The sequence below is a fragment of the Pithys albifrons genome, chromosome 3, assembly GCF_047495875.1.
Source record: "Pithys albifrons albifrons isolate INPA30051 chromosome 3, PitAlb_v1, whole genome shotgun sequence".
NCBI lineage: Eukaryota > Metazoa > Chordata > Aves > Passeriformes > Thamnophilidae > Pithys > Pithys albifrons.
The window spans coordinates 42,950,179-42,971,261 of record NC_092460.1 but is presented as its reverse complement, the minus strand read 5'-3'; the positions used below and the strand labels follow the sequence as shown (position 1 = coordinate 42,971,261).

General features: G+C 44.9%; 1 protein-coding gene across 1 annotated transcript in view; it reads left to right on the top strand.

Moving 5' to 3' along the window:
• Positions 1-211: 211 nt before the first annotated feature.
• Positions 212-21,083, top strand: part of PHF21B (PHD finger protein 21B) — a 144,871-nt gene continuing 123,999 nt past the window's right edge. The window contains exon 1 of the mRNA XM_071549806.1: positions 212-513. Within this exon, the coding sequence (XP_071405907.1) occupies positions 460-513 (54 nt within the window). The 5' untranslated portion in view covers positions 212-459. The remainder of the gene's footprint in view (positions 514-21,083) is intronic.

Genomic DNA, 21,083 nt, shown 5'->3' with positions numbered 1-21,083 from the left:
GCGGGGCGGGGGCGCGCGGGGAGGGCCCCCCCGGCGGGCCGGACAGTGAGTGACGAGCCCGCGCGGGGACACAACTTGCGGGGCGGGCGGGCAGGACTCGTGAGCGCCGCCCGGCCCGGGCCCGCGCCGTGCCCGCACCGCGCCCCGCCGTGCCCGGCCCTGCTGGGGCTGCCTAATTAATTTTGTTAATCACTTCTTCGAGCCGCGGAGGGACGGGGGCTGCGCCGCCCGCCTGGCTGGCGGGTCGGGTCCAAAAAGAGAGAGAGAGAGGAAAAAAAACAACAAAACCCGAACCAAACAAACAAAAAGCCAAAATAGAAAAGAAAAAAAAGAAAGGGAGGAGAAAAAAAAGCCAAACAAAACCAACCCAAAAAGCAACCCAACCAGACAACCAACCAAACAAAAAAAACTTCCCTCGGCGCTGAAAGTGGCAGGAAAAGTGCCTGGCAAGTTGCGGGGATGGAGCTGCACCGCTTGCAGGAGGCGCTTAAGGTGGAAATCCCGTGCCAGCAGGTAAAGGGCGGCCCGCTGTCCCCGCGCTGTCCCCGCGCTGTCCCCGCAGCATGCCCGGCCGTGCCGCAGCGCCGGGGGGGGCGGTGGGACCCCCAGCCCCGCCGCAATGGCGAGCACTCCACAAAGTACTTCGGCGGCTCCTCCGGCCGAGTTTTTTTTATGCGTGTGTCTGTGTGTGTGCGCGTATGCGTGACGGGGATGCGGAGCGAGCGCTGCGGTCGGTGCCGTGTGAGTGTGCGTGAGTGTGAGCGAGTGAGTGCGTGTGTGTGTGTTGGAGAGATTAGGACGAGACTTGAATATTTATGAGCTTTGCTTGAAACTGACTCGCAGTGTTTACTTGCCTCTTTGTTCCTTACCCCCCTCCCTCCCCCGTCCACACACATACATACATTTAAAAAAATCCATTAAACTTGAAACAGTTTCGAATTCCTCCTTTTTTGGAGGTGATTTTTTTTAATAGAAACTAGTTGCACAGATGAAGCAAGATCCACAGGTAAATGCAGATCCTTTTTTTTCTCTTCTTCAGTGTTTTATCCCTGCCGTAATAAGCGCAGTTGTGCTGGGACAGCAGGATGAGAAACTTTATCAGTAAGAGATCTCATTTTGTAGTCTGCACTGAGCTTTCTTGCTAAGGAGGGTGTTTTGCGTGTGCATGCTTCCGTACGGCTTCGGTGGAACGGTTGTGCCTTTGAACAATTTCTAGCTCGCAAGTTTATTCATTACAGGGGTTAGTTTGGACTTTGCCTTTAACATGCATCTTGTTGCCGTTTTTGCAGAACGGGGATCTTAAGAAACAAATCCATGAAAGGCAATCAAGAATAGCAGCTCTTAATGAGAAACAAGTAAGGAACAGATCGATTCAGTTGTGTTTGGTTGTTCTTGTTTTTACTGTGCACTATCTAAACATCCGAAAAGTGTCTGCGTTAGCTGAAAAATACCGGCAGCAGGGAATATAACATCCATTTTCCTCTGCGTAGAGTCAGAAAATGCATGTTTTCATAATGAAGTCGGGTTCTCTGATTCTTGCTGGGGGAAAGAATGATTTTCAGTACTAGTAGTAAAAAGATAAGCAGTAGTTAAAACGTAAAATAAAAAAAAAGAGGCGTCCATTTTGAGTTGGTCGACATGTTTTAGGAATATGGAAAATTCTCCTGTATTGGGCTACTTTGTGCACTTCCATGTAATGTGCAGAGTAAGAACTGGGAGGGAGGAGGCTGGAGCTCCGTTCGGAGCCATTTCTGGGTTTGATTACAAAACTGATTTTTATTGATCACTTTATTTCTTTTCTTCTTCTTCGTATTTCTTTTTTTTTTCTTCCCCACTTGCCTTTCTCTTCCCTTGGTCTGTTCTGACGTGTTGGTTTTTGATTCGAGTTCACTTAGGCACTTTCACTTTCCCCCCCTCCCTTCCAAAAATACGACTAAAACAGATTAACCCGTTTCAGCTGCCGGGAGGGGGGGCGTGGGGACCAAAGCACCGAAACGGAGGAGGGGAACAAAACAAGCGAGGACCCTGCCTGCCCTCCTCCCTGCCTGCCCTCCCCAAACTTTCCCATCTGTGTTTTTGTGCTGGGTGACCCCCGGGAGGAGCGCGGCAGGAAAGTTTTGGGGCGGGGGGCGGCGGGCGCTCAGCACCGCGGACAGCGCCACGCTCCCACTCGCATTTCGCTCCCGTTCCCACTCGTGTTCCCACTCGCATTCCCGTTCGCCTTCCCGTTCGCCCGACTCCCCGCGCCCCCGGCCCCTCTCCCGGCATTTCCAAGCGCAGGAGGGGCGGTTGGCAAAGCTCTGGTGCCTCGAGCCCCCTCCCCAGCCCAGGGCTGGACTTTGCCCTGGGCTGCCCCGGCTGTCCCTGCCCCGCCGGCGCTGCGCTGCCCTCCCGTTCCCGGCGCCGAGCGCCGTGCTCTGTTCAGCACCAGGCACGGGGACAGCGCCCGCCACGCCGAACCTTTCCTCCATCCGTCCCTGCATCCCTCCATCCCCCCATCATCCCTCCATCCCTGCTTCCCTCCCGCCGCGGGGACCGGGGAAGAGGGCACGTGCGCGGGTCCACCCCTTTTCCCCATTCTTTATCCTTTCTTTTTTTTTTCTTTTTCAGTTTTTTTAATTTATTTTATTTTGGTGTGTGTTGTGTTTTGCCGGAGTTGTGGTTGAAGTTGCGAAGTGCTCCGTGCCCGAGGGCGATGGTGGCTGCTCGCCACCCTTTTCCTCCCAGTTTATTGTAATCGGAATTTGTCAGCACTCTCAGTTTGGTAGTGGAAGCTTCCATTTTGTGAGGAAGGGGTGTTGGTTGCTCCTAACATGGAGAAAAGTCTGCGGAGTTTGCCGGTGGGGGATGGGGCCCCATTCATGCTCAGCATTACCATTTTGATTGCTTTGATGCCATTTTTGGAGGGGGGAGGGGACAGAATACCCTACTCAGCAGAGCACAAAGATGTTTAATCACTGTATAGAATCAAATCAGATACTTTCTTTTTTAAAGCAAATCTGACACTACATGATAGCTAAGGGCTGTTAGTCCTTTTTTTTGCAGTGTAAAACAGCAAGTTGTTGACTCTAATACTACTATACTGAGCAGAAGGGTTTTTTTAAACAAGGTAACAGCCTTTACTGCAACAATGCATCTTTATGTGCTCTTTCTTCAATATGGAAATAGTTTTACTGTTCTAAGTGGGTATTTAGAACATACATTTGATCATTTCCCCCTGTATTGTAGCAACTATTTCAAGGCTGTTTAAATTTTTATGATCATAGCAAATGAGAAGCTATTTATTATGTGTCATGTTGGAATTTAGATAAGGCAGAGAGAGACACATTGGAAAATACAGTTTGAACGTTCTGATTCAGCTCAGGGAAAAAGGTTTTTGCTAAGCCTGTGCAGCATATTTATGTGTAATCCAAACTAACTAGTAAATAATGTTGTATATTTATAACTTGCCCTCCTCATAATCTTGTAAATAAATATATAGACCATGAAGTAATTAAACATAAAGTACTTAAATTCTTTAAACAGCAAATTTGGCCTAGCAGGAAACTTCCTAATTTTAGGCAAACCCCTAGGTTTCTTTTACTGATTTCATCATTCTGTGCACCAAGAGTTCATGAATCATAGGCTGGCTGGTGTTGTGGTGCCCTCGTGCCCCAGGCTGCCACCTCAGAGGTGTACTCTGAAATCTTGCTTAGATCACCAGTGCGGTGAGTTTGGAGGTCTCAGCCTGTGACCATTCACAAACGCGGGGGCGTGTGACTGCAGACTTGCTGTAATTAGCAGTTGCTCTTCAGGTAATGGCTTATAAATGAACTCTGGGTCCTTGAGGGTGTGGAGAAGGTGCACTGGAGGCTCCTGAGACAATGACTGGGCTCATGGTTGTTTGGAGCCTTTACTTTCGTGGCCATAGAAAACACCAATGGAAACTTCACTGTAAGTAGGGAGGTTATTTTTACTTGTGTATTTACATTCCTCCCCCCTCTGCTCCCCCCCCCCCCCCCCCGAAGATTTGTTTAGGCACAGCTAATTCATAATTCAGTAATGTATACCTTTAATTGTGCATGCCCTGAATACAGAAGACTCTGAAATTGCATTTCAATTAAACTGCACATGTGGATGATGAAACAGATAGTAAAATGAATGGATTCACATCATCCACATCTGCTGGAAATATAGCAGGAGTGAGAGTTATCTCTCAGTGCCCCTATTCATCACTTTTCCATTGTAACCGCTGCCATTTGTGCTGGTATTTTGTTTTCTTGAAAGTTACCGATAAAGGCAAGACAACAACTGAATGGTAAACTCAAGTTCTAAGGTAAGTGTATGAAGTAGAGTTGTGCATAGTCGGATTTAAAGTTGCAACCTAATTAGGGATCCCAGGCCAGTCATGGATGTTTCTTTTGTGTTGGTGGCTTAGACATAGAATTATTCATAGTTGTAGTATTTGCTCAGTGTTTTCAAACAAGTACTGTAGAACCATCATTTTCATTACTGGAAGGGCAGAGCTTCACTCAGTACTTAATTTGGAATCCAACTCAGGTAAAAGTTAGACTTCTGTTCAGAAGTATATCCTTTGGATGCTGCAGTTTTGATTAATTATAATCACATTTGAGAGTGGGTTACCTCTTCTTTAACAAGATATGATGTGTGAAGCCTCCATTAGTTGGTCCAGTGGTTTTATACCTTCAATCTACAGCACATGCAGAGCAGGAGTAACATTGTTATCTAAATTGGCAAGCAACAAGCATTTATATGTAAATAAAAGAGCTATCATAAGAGCCAGCATTGGCCTTAAAAGCACACCAGAGGTGCTCTGGTGTGTGTTTCTTGCTTTCTTTATGTCCTTTAAGAGTCATTAAGGGTCTTTTAATTTTAGAAAGTTGTCTCTTATTAATTAATAGATCAGGATAATCAAATAAGCAAACCTTTAACCTCCAGTTATAAGTTCTGTGTTACTGACATAAGTGTTAGATGGTAAGCCAGGTCTTAAAAATTAGCAATGAGCATGTGTGGGCCCCTGAACTCTGAATTCAGACAGCCTGTCCTGGAGCGTGGTCATAAAAATATGTCTTTCTGAAAGACATTATGTTTATGCCATTCACTTGTGCACTGCCTCATTTCTTTACCATAATTTACTATCTCTGCAGAAAATCAACATTAGTTTCAGGCAGACTCTCCCAGCCTATGTTATCACTGGGTTGATTTTTTTGGGGGTGGTATATCTGAAATAAAATTGCTGACTGTATTTTGCCTGTGGTGATCCCCAGCAAAGCCTGTTTGGAAAGTGTCAGACTCCTTAAAATTGAAGGGCAGTTCCTGTGCAAGTTGTTGGGAAAGGTTTAACTCAAGATGCCTGGTCATACTGGAGTCAGCTCTTTGTTTGGGGCAAGAGGAGGGTGTTGGGCTTTGGTGTATTGCTGTTCATGCTGTGCCTGGAAATGGCAGCATTGTTTACAGTGGTAAAGGGTAAATTACTGACATTTGCCAAAGCTCAGGATTTCATAGGGCTGGGTACCTTCCAAGGGTTAGAAGCTTCAGTGAAAAAGGGGGTAAAATGTGAAAGACATTCCCAGATGGAGCTGAACCCAAGGTCAGACTCTGTCCCAAGGAGTGCTCAGCACCCCTGAGTGCTGTGGCAGGAATTCCATCCCTGGGTGGCTCTGGGAGCCACCGGAGACAGGGTGATGTGCTCCCAGGGGGAGTGTTAAATTTCTCAGTCACTGCATTGAGTGTTTAAATGCAAAGACAACAGGTATTAAATATGAGCCTGACTTTGCAGTTCCACTGGACACAGAGGTACCACTGACTGTTCTGGGAATGCTGAACAACTGCAGAGTCAAATGAACTCACTGGATCACAGTAAGATTAGTTCTGGATTGTAATTCAGAAAGCCCCAGTTCCCTTTTTTTTTTTTAAATTGCAAAATCACTTGTCAATTTATTGGTTGCTTTGCCATCTGCAGAAAAAGTGACAAAACTAGGGCTGAATTTGCCTCCAGCTCCTTAGAGGAGATACTCCGGAATATCGGGAATATAGTTTGCATATTGGCAACCGGGCATTCTGTTTTGCTTTCACTGACACCATATTGAGATCCCTGTTCCTGTTGAGGGAAAAGGGCAATAAAGGACCTTTTCCTGGAGGTGGAACACAATGAAAATATGGCTTTCTGCCTTCCATTAGGTTGCCCCTGTAAGATTAATGGAAATCGCACATCCATAATGAAAATATGTACTGGAGGGGGTTAGAACCCCCTTTTGTTTGGGAGCTGCTGGCCTGGCACAGGAAATGCCATTTCATTCCAGCATTTTTCTTTGATTGTTCACTTTTCTGTACTTGTGCAGTGAATCACGTGGCAGGGCTAAGTTGAAAAGTGAATGTCACGTTCATTCTAACCATTTTAAAGAGTTCACTTTGATATTTTAGCCACTTAAAACACCTGCTGTCAGAACAGTACAATTGATTTCAATTAACTTTGAATTTCTTCAATAAGATGACTCTTATAATAACTCCAGTAATCCCATGATGCCTCATTAGAGGAGCTGGCTATGATGATTATCCCTGTGGTTTAGCAATTTTTTCCTTACAATGCCTTTGTCTATTCAGAAAAAGGAATTATGCCAACAGTACCACCTTTTTATTTCACTTCTGGTTTTACACTAAAGGCACTTGATACCTGTTACACATTGTGAAATACCTAATTGACACTTGCAGCAAACAGGTATTTGCTCAGATGTACAAGATACGCTGGTAGGGAGATCCTTTCAAAGGAACTTCAATTCTGTGTAGGAACTCCACGTCTGGGAGTTAAAATCTGGATTATTATTTGGTAGACACTTGGACATTTTTAAGTGCTGTTTCTGCAGGAGTCCTTGTCAGGAGCTCTGGTTTCAGGGAACAGATTCTCCACTGGTTCATGCTACGTGTGCAGCTCACCCAGAGCAGTGTGTCTTGGCAGATGTTCAAAGCAGTTCACTTTGTCTGGGGATCTGGTCCACAGACTCACTGTATTTGTGGAAGAAAAGAGATACGTCTCCTTTCCATAGCGTGAGGTTGGAGAAGGGGCTGTAAATGGTGGCTTTAAGTCATATTTCCAATGGGGTATGCCATCAGTCTAAAAATTTGTGGTATGTTCAAGTAGAGAAAATACCTTTTCATCTCATTCCAGATTTGTTTTTCAAGTTGAAAGCATGAAGGCGTATAAAGACATGTTCATACAGAGTTAATTTTAACTTTTCCCTCTGTGCCTTTCTCTTTGTGATCAAAGATAAAATATGCAGTATTTTGGTACTTGATTGTAAAATGATACCTCCCTCTGCCCTCCACCCCCCAGACAAAATCTGAAGCATCAACACAATTTGTAATCGATGGAGTTAAAGGAGAGAAGTTTGCAAATCAATACGACAAGGCCGCGGTAAATGGTTTATGCGTGGCCACGGTGTTGGTTGGGCAGTTGGTGCTCACAGAGCAGCTGCAGGTAAGGGAAGTGTGAAAATGGGCTGCAAGTTTAAGATAAGAACAAAGAGGAACAAAAAAAAAAGAATTGGACTAATTGAAATGCAAATTTGTTAGTCTGCCATTAAAGTAGAGAGTTATTTCAAGGTAACAAACTCGTATTTGGTCTGTCCAATCCTCATCTCACACTTCCCTTATATGTGTGAATATACATGTACTTTTATATATATTTATATGTATATATATTTTTTTTTAAACTTAAGGTGGTACTACTTTTTTATTGGGAATTGTTCTTCTGGAGCTAAAATGTACTTCCTTAAACACGCTTTCCCCCACCCCTCTCTTTTTTGAATCAGCTGCTTATTGTTATGTAGTAGCAATTTCCAGAGTGTCATCTGAAATTGCTGATGCAGCTTAGTTCTCACTCCAACCTGCAACTGCCAGCAGTGAGCTCTGCTGAAATCTAATATGTACCACGGGGCTTTTGCACATGGACAGACAGACCCTTCTGCTTAATAGACAGAGACACTGCATATATTTCCTTTTTTAACCCATGGAGGAGTTCAATGCATGTCCAAGTTTAAACTACAGACCAATCCTTCAAGTGATTGGAAGTAAACGAGAGAACTGACTCTAAGTGTGGCTGCAGTGAAATCAAACCCATAAGTACCTGAGAACTGCGTGGATGTGATGGGTAGTGTTAATTTAGGCTTTTGAGAGGCGATCTCATTTTCAGAGTTGTAATTCAGTTTTAAGAGCCTGACGTGAAGGCTGTGGCCAGAGCAGCGTGTTCACGTGCAGGCTGCTCTGATTGCTGGTGTTTAATCGAGAGAAGCACACGATTGGTCTTGAAACAGAAGCTAAATCTATATAGTAAGTTATTTTCGTTTCCACATTGATTTAACTTGCTCCTGTTGGTACTTTGTCATGTAGCTCACCTCTTACTCAGGGAGGGGCAGTGGAGTCGCCTCTGCGCAAACTCAGCTATCGATGACAAATCTCAGAAGGTTACAGAAAGTGAAATTGTGTATTACACTTTGATTAAGTGAGGCAAGTGAGGATCATTGATACTTTTGACATGCAGCAGAGAGTAGCCTGCATTTTCTGTAACGTTGTGTTTTTCTAAAGCTCTTTGAATCAGCTCAGATTGCCTAAAGATTTATTGGTGAGAATCAAAGCTTCCCTAAGAATGAGAAAGACAAGAGGAACTTCCATTCTCAGAAATGTACAGACTGCAGTGTTTCTGTGTATAAATGCGCGCGTGTGTGTGTGTGATTGGGTGTGAGCATAAGGTCTTTCTCTTTGATATCATTCAGGCAGAAAGCCAATATGCGCATGTAAATAAGCCTGAAAATGTAATTAAAAATATATACATACTGGGGACTGTGCCACAGACTTGGTTATGAGATGCAGGTTACAAAGTGACAAGTAACATTTCCTATATAATCACTGACTCTAACTCTCATCTGTGATTTATGCAGCTCGTGTGCCATTAAGTGCCAAACAGATAAATGCTGGAATTATTTCTTTAGATACCGTTTCACCACAGCGAGTGGAGGCAAAGTAAGCCGTGCCCATCTTCTCCCTGCAGCCAAAACAAAAGCCAAGATACACCTACCATGCAAGTGTACCTGGGGAGGCTAAAAGTGTTTTACATAAGGTCAGATAAAGCCCTGTTTGATAACATATCTTCCCTGGCAATACAGTGTGACAAATCAGACATACTTGTGAATGTGTTAAGATCAAGGAAATTCTACAGATCGTTAACACACATCTAGGAACTTGAATACAGGTGGAAAAAGAGAAAGATCGCCAGGGAAAGGACGTTAAACAGTTTTGTCTAGTTCAGTGTAGATAACAAAGGCTCACACATAAAAGCTGTACCAGAGGCACCTTACAAATTCCAAACTTTAGGCAAGAAGCCAGTTTTCTTTGTCTGAAAGTATTGTCTTAAACTTAGGTCAGAGTGCTGGGTGCAGAAGGTGACGTTTCTGCTCTCCAGCGTGGGGAGAAACTCCTTGGAAAAGCATTTATTTTGCATTTAAAAATACAAGTTGGAATCCAGATGTATTTCTGTCAACAGCTCCGTAGTCCATAAATATGTACAACCTAAGCCAGTGCCTTATTTACGTTATTTTATTAACATTCTTTGCTGAGTGGGCTTGAATGAAGCACAATCTCTCATACAGAGGATCTAATTATAAACACAAGGGACAGAACCAAATAAGCAGTCTTTAAAGGGAAAAGAGTCTGGCAGCTTTGTTTAAAGTGTCCTTTAATGAACTTCTTTAGCAGCTTGTATCTTAGCAACACATTTTATTACATACCAGTGTGGGAGAAGCAGTTTGCAGATGGAGTTGCACACAGTAATTTATATCCCCCCCTTTTTTTTTCCTTCCCCCCTTTTTCCCCCTCCTATTTCTCTGTGGTGACTCAACTGGAATGTGCAGAGTAGCTTTTCTAACACTGATAGCTCACTGCAAACCCCTGATTGGTTCATCTGTATCTGCTCTGTTTTGTTGGTTGATGAAAAAGGCATTTAGTGTGGTAAATGCAGAGTGATTTTGCTTGCTCTTAGAAATTCAGATATGACTGTTTTGAATAGGCATGGATTTAAATGGAAAACAACCTCAGGTTTTTTTCAGTGCACCTTTTTCCGTGGATGTGCTGCACTCAATGCACACACCGAGGAGTTCCCAGATTTGGAAGTTATTTACTCTCTGCATTACATGGGGTTGTTTAAATCTACCATCTTTCACCCCTCCAAAACTAATTACAATATTGCAGTGACAGAAGCATTTGCAATCTCTTTTTCTGTCTTCTTCTTAGACCAAGGCTGGCACTTAAACTGCAGATATATAAAAAATAACTGTTGTTTTAAAACCAGTTGAAATACTGCACTACACTCCCTCCTTCAAAAGACCTACAGGGCTTATCTTTGTTGAAAGAAATATTTTATGTTCTCTCCACATCTAATTGCAGACTAAGTTCTGCTTGTATGTTCTGAGTGAAAAAGTATGTGAGTGGCTTTTCTCAGTAGGGTCTGTGGAGGAATGTGATACTATTGAAGATGTGTATGAGCAATGCAATCTAGACTTGTTATTTTTTCTCCAAAATTAAAGGGGGGAAATGCCTTTAATTAAGTACTATTCAGGTCAATTTACATTTTCTGCTGGCTAGGCAGGTGTAAATCCAGAAATATATTTCCCTGGAGTTCAGTGGAGTTACCAGAGTTTGCACGGTTGTGATAAAAATCCGAGCCTGAGCAGAGGGAGAAAAACAGGTGAGGAGGGGAGAGGGAGGGTGGAGGCAGTGCTGAGTGCTGGGAAAACCCAGCGAGGATGGAGATTGGTGGCGTGGAGATGCTGCTCTTGGGGATGGCTTCATTAAACCTCCGTTAAGAGCTGCTATATGAGGGGCTGGTATTAAAAAGACAAACCCACCCGTTTCATCAAGGCCATTGATAGGAGACAGGAGATGGTTTTTGAGAGATTGAATTGTTTCTTTGCTTAACATTAGTGAAATGTAAATGCATTTCCATCAACTGGCAAACTATTACATTTCTTGAGTCCTTAGTTTGAAAAAGAAGTTTATTTCACTCCAAAATGTGGCTGGCTGGCTGAATTTGAGTGCAGTTTTCTGGTTTGAGCATGTGGGGTGCCAGCCTGTGTTGGATCTGCAGCACCTCAGCCTCAGTGGAGCACAAGGAGGCCCTTGGAACTTTAAAGGCAGTGAGTGTGTCACAGGGAGGCAAAGGATGCAGCCCCACACGGGGATGCTGGGCCCTAAACAGCAGGGTGTCCTCTGGTCCCAAAAGCCACACAGTGGCTGTGCCATTAACTTTTCCTTTTGCAATTCAGTCCCCTGTTTATCAATTTAAATTGGCTTGGAATGACTCTAAGCTGGGGGATGCACCGGGATGTTGCCCAATCCCAGGATTAATGGTGACAGCCCCAAGTGTCAAACAAGCTGCATGATGAAATCTGCAGTGTGTGTGTGTGTGTGGCTTGTCTTCGCCTCGGCCTCAGTGGAGCACAAGGAGGCCCTTGGAACTTTAAAGGCAGTGAGTGTGTCACAGGGAGGCAAAGGATGCAGCCCCACACGGGGATGCTGGGCCCTAAACAGCAGGGTGTCCTCTGATCCCAAAAGCCACACAGTGGCTGTGCCATTAACTTTTCCTTTTGCAATTCAGTCCACTGTTTATCAATTTAAATTGGCTTGGAATGACTCTAAGCTGGGGGATGCACCGGGATGTTGCCCAATCCCAGGATTAATGGTGACAGCCCCAAGTGTCAAACAAGCTGCATGATGAAATCTGCAGTGTGTGTGTGTGTGGCTTGTCTTTGCGAACGAAGATTTGGGAAGGGCTGTCCCCACGTGGGTGTGCCCTTCCAGCCTGCGCAGTGGATTTTAGGTGAGGCTCAGCGTGCGCAGAACTGGCCCCACTGTTTAAGTCCTGAGGTTCATCTGCCACGGCCGAGCGAGCTTGGACGGTGCCAGTGAAGTCCTCAGGACTAGAACCTACAGCCCCCGGCATTTCCCAGGAGGTCTCCCATCCAAGTACTAATCCGGGGCTGACCCTGCTGAGCTTCCGAGATCTGACGGGATCGGATGTCAGGGAGGCATCTAACTGCCTACGAAATCTGCAGTACTGCTGCACAAAGGGGTGTGTGTTTGTCTGGATTGGCCATGAGAAAAGGGACCAGCAGGTACTGCAACAACTCATGGCCTGTCATAAGAAACAGTATTTACATCAGGCACAACGTTTGAAGAACGAGTCTCAGTGTTATTTTTCTTTAATGTGATAGTGCTGGGAATATTTAAATGAGGTGTAAAAGCCAGAGTCTTAACGTGGTCAGATAGTTCCTTCACAAATGTTCAGGTAACAGAGAACAAAATGAAGAACTTAATTATTTTCCAAAACATTTAGGAAGGAATTAGGAACCTGTGTATCACATTGGCCAAAGCAAGTCTTTTAACTCCAGTTGTTCGTTTTTCCTTTAATAAGGAAAGAAAATACTGGGTTTTTCTTTTCCAGAAGCACAAACATTTCCAGAAACTTCTTTAACCCTCTGAGTGCCAGCACTGCACCTCAGTGCAGAAGTACTTTTACTAAGGGAAACTTAAAGGAACTTCCCTCCCCAGATGAAGCAAAGACTCATTTATAAACAATGAGAGCAGGAACAATGGAAAGCTGAGTGCATTCTGCATGAATAATATAACTGAGGAGTGTGGAAAGCCTGTAATTTTCGTATGCCAAACTCAACGTGGGAGTGCAGCATTCAGCTGATTTTTTTTGACAGTGGAGACTCATCCCTTCTCCCCCACCATGTGTATGTGCAAACACACACAGAGGCCTGGCCCTGCTGATTAGAGGGGGAGTCAGCAGCAGCTCCTGTGCACTGATATTGAGACTGGGGTGTAATTTCACAAAACTGATGGAACTTGGGTTGAAATCTAGGCCAGCACGGAGCTCTAATTTATGCCTGAGGTAGGTGGAGGAGAGGTTGGAGCCCTGTTTTAAGAATAGAGTCTGAGCCCAGTCTGGAGCCTTGGCTGGGAGTCTGGTTTTGTTTGCATTCGTGAGTTTGAAGTCAGAGAGCTTGTGAGGCCTTCAGTGTGAACTCCTATTTCTAGCACCTTTAGGTAGATCATTTTTATTTATGAGACTAAATCTGGATTTAAGCTCTGCAGTTCAGGCCTCTTGGTTAAAAAGTTTTGGCTATAGCTGGTTATTTTACCTTCTTTTTTTATTGCATTTTCTTAATTAAAGTCATTCTCCTAAATGTGCTGAACTTTAAGCTCCTTGGGTCTGCCTTTGTCCTGTGTGTGTTCAGGGTTTGGCATAATGAGATTCTCTTCCAGGACTCCCAGACCATGAGGAAATGCAAACAGTGAAGGCAACAGTAGCTGATGTTTTGCCTTTCACAGTGGCAGAATGAACTTTCCCCAAAACTCATCTTGGAGTGTCTTTGCCAACTGCGTTACAAATACAGAGCAAGCAAGCTGGGATTTTCCTGGCTTAGACTGCCTGGGGTGCTCCATTTCAACCACTGGTATGAATTTGCTCTCCTATTTTATGGAAAAATAACACAGAGTTATGAGCAAAATTATCTTTAAGGTCCCTTCCAACCCAAGCCATTCTGTGGTTTTCTTAAGCTGAGTTGCTGGGTTTTTTTGTAGTTCAGTCCCTGGTTGCTCTTTGAAATTGCCAGCTATTAAACTGAGTGCTGTCAAATGATGGATTTTGTAAGATGATCCAGTGTCCTGAAAGCTGGACTGAAACCCACTAATGTATTTCCTGGAGATCTTTTGACTGTATGGCCCCTATTAGTTCTCTCAGTGTTAGGTGGGCACAGGCCAGGCCAAAGCTCTCTCCATAATCACACTGTCTGATGTCTTCTGGTTTGCCTCACCATTTGAAAAACAAAAAAAAAAAGAGAGAAGGCAAGGGTCTGATAATACGTCAGGTTAAGATTCTCTAGTTCCTTTGGGCTCAGTTGAGCTGTGGATGCTGAGACTTCCCGAGATGTGGGAAGTATCAGGTTCGGGACATAAGTTCCCTCTTCATGCCCAAACTACAAAAAGCTGAAGTGACCAACCACTGACACAGTGTTTGACTTGATCTCCAAGGTTCTTACCCTTCTACTAAGTTTCAACTAGTTAGCAACAGCAGCTGGTGTCTACTAAAGGTCCTTCTCTAAAGAATCTGCCTAATCCTTCAGCTTTTGGTGTCACTTGCACTTATTTCTTTTAAAAAATAGCTTCAAAACCATTATACCAGAATTAAGTCCCAATAATAACTAGGTGAAAATTGCTACATATTTACTTAACAATTCAGTGTTCCTTGAGAAAAGTCTGTTGATCCTGAGATAGTTACGGAGTCATCAGCTGGGCTGAACACCTGAGGTTTTCCAAGGGCACAGCTCCCTCCAGGCTGGACAGGGCCCTCACCTGAGGTTCACTCACAGGCAGTCTCTTGACCCAGCTGAGCTCAGTGCTCCTCTAGTCTGTTGGGTTATTGCCCACTGAAGGAATTTTACCTTCCCAGGCTGAGGATCCATTCAGTAGGTGCAATTCCTCCCAAGGCATTTCTATTTTCAATTTAGAAAGGCTTCAACTTGGCATGAATGGATACTGGACTTGTGTGGGAATTTGGTTTGCTGTGCTGGATGTGCAGTGAATCAGCCTTAAACCAAAAGGATCTGGGTGCTTTACAAAGCTATCCAGTCTAGTCTGAGAGAACTGTCTGCTGTCAAAGAGCATCCCAAATTTTTCTTGGTGCAGATAGCTTAGCAGAAGCAGTAGACACAGGAGTTTGTGTTTTAAGGGGCAGTTCTACCAAACTCAAGGTTGTTGGCATAAGCATCATTCATATACCAAGGAGAAAAATCCCCTCCTCCTGATAAAAGGGGTTTACAGAGTGCACAGAGATCAAACCACTCCAAGAGCACGAGAAAAGAAATTTGAGATTGTACCTAGAACAAAGCGATTAAGTTGAAACCTATGGGCTCTTTGTGAACACAGTAGGGACATCCCAGTCCTGGGATGGGAAATCCAGAGGAAGAGGTAAAAGTTTGAGATGGGAAGATGATTTCCTTTCCCAGTTGCCAATGAAGCAGAGGCTGAGGAGCTTCTGTGGAGGAGCTGCTGGTGGGCAGGAGGTGACTGAGTGCACAGCCAGGGCTGGCACAGGGCTGAGCAGTTTCCTCTTCCACATTTCCTTATTTCCCAGAGGAAATAGAAGCCAACATTTTAAGATTAATTAGCTAATGATGATAGACAGGAAGTTTGATGCTAGAAGGAGAGTTAAGGTGAGGATTGATGCTCCTGGGCACACTTTTCACTCTTTGTTTATTTGCATGAAGTTGATCCAGTCTTTCATGGCAGAAACTTTTACTGAATATGTGCCCAGGAAACGTGCAGGGAGCTGTGTGTCTCGGTTTGAGGGGAAAAACCAAAATGCTTACCCACAAGTGGGGGGAGGGGGCCTTCTCCACAATAATCATGCCACTCTTTATCAAATTTAAGAAAAGGAATTTTAATACAAGAAGGATAACTGTTCTTAACTGCTATATATATATATATATTTGTAAACAGACCAGTGCAAACCGCTTCCCCAACATCACAGGAGAAAAAGAAAACAATGACAAAATCCAGCAGGTTTTCCTCTGGGAGGAGAGTTATACTTAGGCAATGTCAATGTCACAGCCCGGCTGGCTGCGGAGTGAGTTTCCAGTCCCTCTCCAGCGAGACAGACTAGTGGTGAGCTCTCAGATGAACTCTGTCTCTTCCCCCTGTGTTCCTTGTCCAAGAAGCAGAAACCACGAGCAGCCAGAAGCAGTCCCGGGACAGGCAGCAGCAGCAAGACAGCCAGAAGCAGTCCTGGGGCAGGCAGCAGCAGCGAGCCGGCTTCTTCTCAACCCCGCACACACACCCAACTCCCAGCCGTGTGTAGTCCCCAAGAACAAAAGAGACAAACCTGCCCCCACCCAAGTGATCAGCAGTTAACTACTTTTTTTGTTAACTACTGGCATGGGCAGTTAGTGGCAGGGGAGAGAATTTACGTAATAATTCCAAACAACACTGTGTTTTAATGTGACTCAAATCAGTAATGTGACTCAATTGTCAAAATACTGTGCGCTTTTATTTCTCAAAGCTAATATTCTCCATCTTTTTTTAATTACCAGCCATAACTGGAGATGTGATTGATTTTCCTCTACTGGGGTATCATTCCCAGCCTTTCTATATTCAGTTGTCCATATTGTAATGTTTGAATAACCTTCTATGTAGAGTTACACTCTTGTGGCTCAGAGTATTAATTTCAAACTAAATAATTTCATTTGAACTTATTCCTAACTCCCAAAATGGATGTGTTGGTTTGCTTTGCCCACCTGTGTACCAAGAGGTGTAACACAAACCTGGTCTAGCAAAATGCACGAGGGACCATCTTTTGCTCTTTGTTGAGGCTGGTAAACTTACCTCAGTGGGACAAGAGGGAAAACATGTCAGTGCTGTCTGAGAGCTGGGGACATCTGATGGAGTCACTCGGATTGTCTGTTTCTAATGTGGGAGTTTATAGTGCTCTCCGAGTAGGACAAGCAGTGGTCCAGTGAGAACTGAACTGGTCAGTGGTGGTTGTATTGGCTCCCCTCTGCCTCCCCTCTGACCTCTGTCTTTGCTGTCCCTCAAAATGCAAGTCTCTTCCATGGCACAGGAGTATTCTGGGTTGTACTCAGTTTATCTCTGTTAAGAGAGGTTCATGTCCATTGATTTTGTCACCCTGCTTGAAAACATTAGAGGGACACTTTGGAACTCCTTGTATTTCTTAAGAAGATGCCACCAATTCACTATTTCAGTAGGAATGATTGTCTCTCTTTTCAGATTCACAATGTTTGTAGCATTATCCAGCACAGGACACACAAAAAAATCAATGTTATTCATAAACACAGTTGAAACTTCCTGGACTGAAGGTTCTGCTCTCTATAGACAAGTAAACAAACCTAATTGGAAGGAAGCATAGCAGTGCCATTCTTTACTGTTAAATAATATTGGCTGTTACAACACAGGGGAACAAAGGAATTGTCTTCCAATGTTTCTTTTAAAAGCCAGTACCGTTCTTTCATCCAGAACTTTCCACTGCAGACCTTCATTGCTACAAGGAGCTGTGTGAGCAGCCAAGGAGGGCATCAAAGTGCCAGTGGTGCTTCCTCTGACCAGGCTGGGGTGGGCTATGACCTGATGGTACGAGGGTTGTGCCATGGGGAGGGGGGATTGTGCCCCTCTGCCCCCCAGGTGAGCCCCTCCTGCAGAGCTGCCCCAGTCCTGGGCCAGCACAGCCAGGACATGGAGCTGCTGGAGAGAGGGCAGAGGGGGCAGCAGGGTGGGCAGAGGATGGAGCAGCTCTGCTGGGAGGGAAGGCTGAAGAGAGGGCACAGGGAGCAGCAGGGTGGGCAGAGAATGGAGCAGCTCTGCTGGGAGGGAAGGCTGGAGAGAGGGCAGAGGGGGCAGCAGGGTGGGCAGAGGATGGAGCAGCTCTGCTGGGAGGGAAGGCTGGAGAGCTGGGAGTGTGGGAAGCTTTGGGGGGACCTCACTGTGGCCTTGCAGTGCCTGAAGGGAACCTGCAAGGGAGATGGAGGGAGACCATTTCCAGGGGCCTGGAGTGACAGCACACAGGGAATGGCTTCACACTGACAGAGAGCAGGGTTAGATTGGATATAAGGGAGAAACTCCTCCCTGGGAGGGTGGGCAGGCCCTGGCACAGGTTGGGCAGAGAGGCTGTGACTGCCCCATCCCTGGCAGTGTCCCAGGCCAGGCTGGACAGGGCTTGGAGCAGCCTGGGCTGGTGGTAGGTGTCCCTGCCCATAGCAGGGGTGGGACTGGATGGGCTTTAGGGTCCCTTCCAACCCAAACCGGTGTGTGGTTCCCGTGGCTACATTACCCAGTTAATGCAGACATGCATGCTGAGGGTTGGTGGGCAGTGGGTGCTTGGGGAGTAACAAACATCTGTTTAACACTTCTGAGGTACAAGGGGTGCACATTGTACAACAGTCCTCCTAGTGCAGCTACAACAGGAATGGAGGCTGGGGCCTGTGTTAACCTCAAAGTGACTAGAAAAATGACAGTCTGGAACAACTTTGTAATGAAGTGGAAGCAAACAGCCAGTCTTTTAATATCCAGGGCAATCTGTGACGTGCAGAGGCATTGAGGAGCCTTGGCTGGCTGCAGGGGAAGGAAACACGTGGCAGCTGCTTGGTCCTGAGCTGTAATGTTTGGAACTATTTCTACAGGATGCACAAAAGAATGTGAAGGGATGAAGGGGTAGATGAACATGTTGGCCAATCTCTATCACTTCATGTGGGGAGGCAGTTCCAGCTCTCATAAACTTCCTGATAGATGAGCGCTTTTGTCATATTAAGAAACTGATTTCAAAATTATTTTCTGTTGTGTTCTTAGAGCATCAGTCATAGGAGTGTTTTTTATAATATCTTGAATACAGAGGTTTTTTTTCAAAGCACAGATTACTCAGTTTGTAGGACAGAGTTTGTATTTTCACAGTAAATCAGGCTGTTCTGGCACTTCTTTATAATTGGGATGTTGGTCCATGAAGAGCCGTGACACAGCTGTGCAAGGTGCAGGGCTGCACTGACCTGCAGGGTGGGAAAGAGAGGGCTTCCCTCACAGAGATGGCAGTGTGAGTTCTGTGCTGGTATTTCTGTTTTCCTGCCAGGAAGCACCAGAAGATGGCATGGTTTGTACAGATGCGTGCTGCAAAGTGACTGAGAGAGCTCCAAACTGCTGTTAATAGTCAGGGGCAGGGTGTTAAACACAGCCAGAAAGAAAAGCAGCAACATGCAGGATTTTAATTCTTATTCCTTCTTTCTGCCAGTGAGGGACAGCAGTGAAGTCCAGCCTATCTTTTCAGAGTTTGAGTGGTACAGCAAATGAGAAGGAAAAGTGAAAAGAAAGCAAGTGTGATGGAACCCTGGTGCAACTTACACAGAAAGGTCAGCCTGACACAAGGGGTATTGTTGGTAACTGGAAAAGATGACACCTTCCCTCAACAATTTTGATGAAAAACATTCTTTACCTCCTGTGTGTCTGTCAGTTCAAGCCTGAGAGCCCAGACTTATCCCTCTCACTTTCCACTTCTTCCCCCTCTGTTCCCAGAAAAAATTCTGTGAGACACATGGGGTATTAATGTGCTGGTTTACCATCTGGACTAAGTGCCAGAGTCTGCTGGCTTTGGAGATTCAGGGTGTAAAGGTGTCTCATCTTACCATTCCTCATGTTAGAAAAAGTCAGAGTGTATTTTAAAAGGAATTTTTTTTTTTAAATCAGATACAGGAAAGAAAATATGGTCTGTACTTTTCTGGACCCAAAGTTTTCTTTCACACAGCTGAAGCTGGTGAAGGTTTTTACCAGTTTAATCAAAAGGTGCTACAGTGGAGTAGTTTGAGATTGTGGATTAATTGGTTGATGTTTCTGTCACCTTCTGGAAGTGTAAAGAACTACAAAAATGTAAATAATTACACAAATTCCTAATTAAAAATTAATTAATACAGATATGAATTTAGACAGGAGGAGAACCACTGTACAATGTCTCCCCTGCCGTAATTGTTTCAGCACGTGCCATGCTGTGGCTGATCAGTCACAGGATCAGTGAGGTTGAAAACGACCTCCAAGGTCATCAAGTGCAACTTTTGACCAAACACCACTTTGTCACCTGGGTCAGAGCTCTGAGTGCCAGGACTAGTCATTTCCTTGGGCACTGCATTGTAACATTTGTAGGAGAACTCTGTGTTTCAGGCTAACAATACACAGTTGCTCTGACTTTTATTTTAGTTTTTTATCACTGGCTATCCAGGCTCTGGTACTGCCTTTTTAAGGGTATGTTAAGTTTAACTCTGACTTGTTCTTTTATGCATTTTTGAGGCAGAGAGCTTAATATAGAGTCTGATTCTAATGTATGCCAGGAATAACTCAGCAGAAGTTGGCAGACTGCTCTGGTGTGGAAACTGCTTTTAGATTGACCACAGTGCTTACAGGGGTACTTGCAACTTGCTCTTTGCCATCCTGTAGTCTGGTTTTTGCAAACAGGACATAGGAATGCACAGGGTCATCTTGGGGACGGTTTTCTGCTCGTTTCAAATGTTCTCACATCAGGACATTTATGCTCATGGAGAAGTTGGCTGAGCAAGAGTAAAGATAAGATTTTAACAGAACTCTGTTCACTTTCACAGTCTTAAGGAACTGAAGGAAGGTTTGCATCAGACTTTTTTTTCTGGCTTTATGTGACTGGTTAGTAATTACTGGTTAGTAATTCTAATTAGAAGCAAACATTGCATTGGATCATTTTGGAGTTTTATATCTGTGCAGTACCATGTGAATCACTTTGCAGACAAGATGCTTCCAAGGATAAAGACTCTACAGATGATGCAACAGAATGTAATTTTCAAGCTGAAACTACACCAGCCACAGTGGGGGGTTAGGAAATACTGTGCATGTACAGATCTCACATTACAGGATTACACTCAGGAGCTTGTAAGGAGAGCAGGGAGTTGCAGTTTAAGTGCAGTTCTACCTCTGTGGTTGGTGTGTTCCTTGTGGCACAGGGAGCAGCTCTGGGAAGTGCTGGGGTGGGACTGTCCTGGCTCAACACATCTGCATTTTGCCTGATGGTGCATTTTCAGGAGCTCTGCACAGTGGCCCCTGGATCTCCTGCTGAGCTCAGTGGGAGTTGTGCTGTTGGCTCCAGCCTCTCCGTAACTACAGCCCTGTGTGTGTGTAGTCCCAGAAGGGACTGATCCCTCCCTCTGGTCCCTGTGCCCAAGTCCTTGATCAGTGAATTCCTGTCTCCAGGGCCAGCCTTAGTCCAGCAGCCCCTGGGGTTTTCTCACTGGGAAGGGACAACGGGCAGCAGGGCAGGTGCTCATTAAACTTCACTGAATTTGCAGAAACAGCCCAAGGAACATGTTCAGAAGTGACTTTTTTCCCAATGACCTTCAACTTTTTCTTCTGTCCTCTTCAAATTTAGTTGGTGGTGTCACCAGTAGAGGCAGGGCCAGATCCAAAGTCCTTTCAAAGCCATTTGAAGGATCCCTGCTGTACAGCCTGCGTTTGGTTCCACT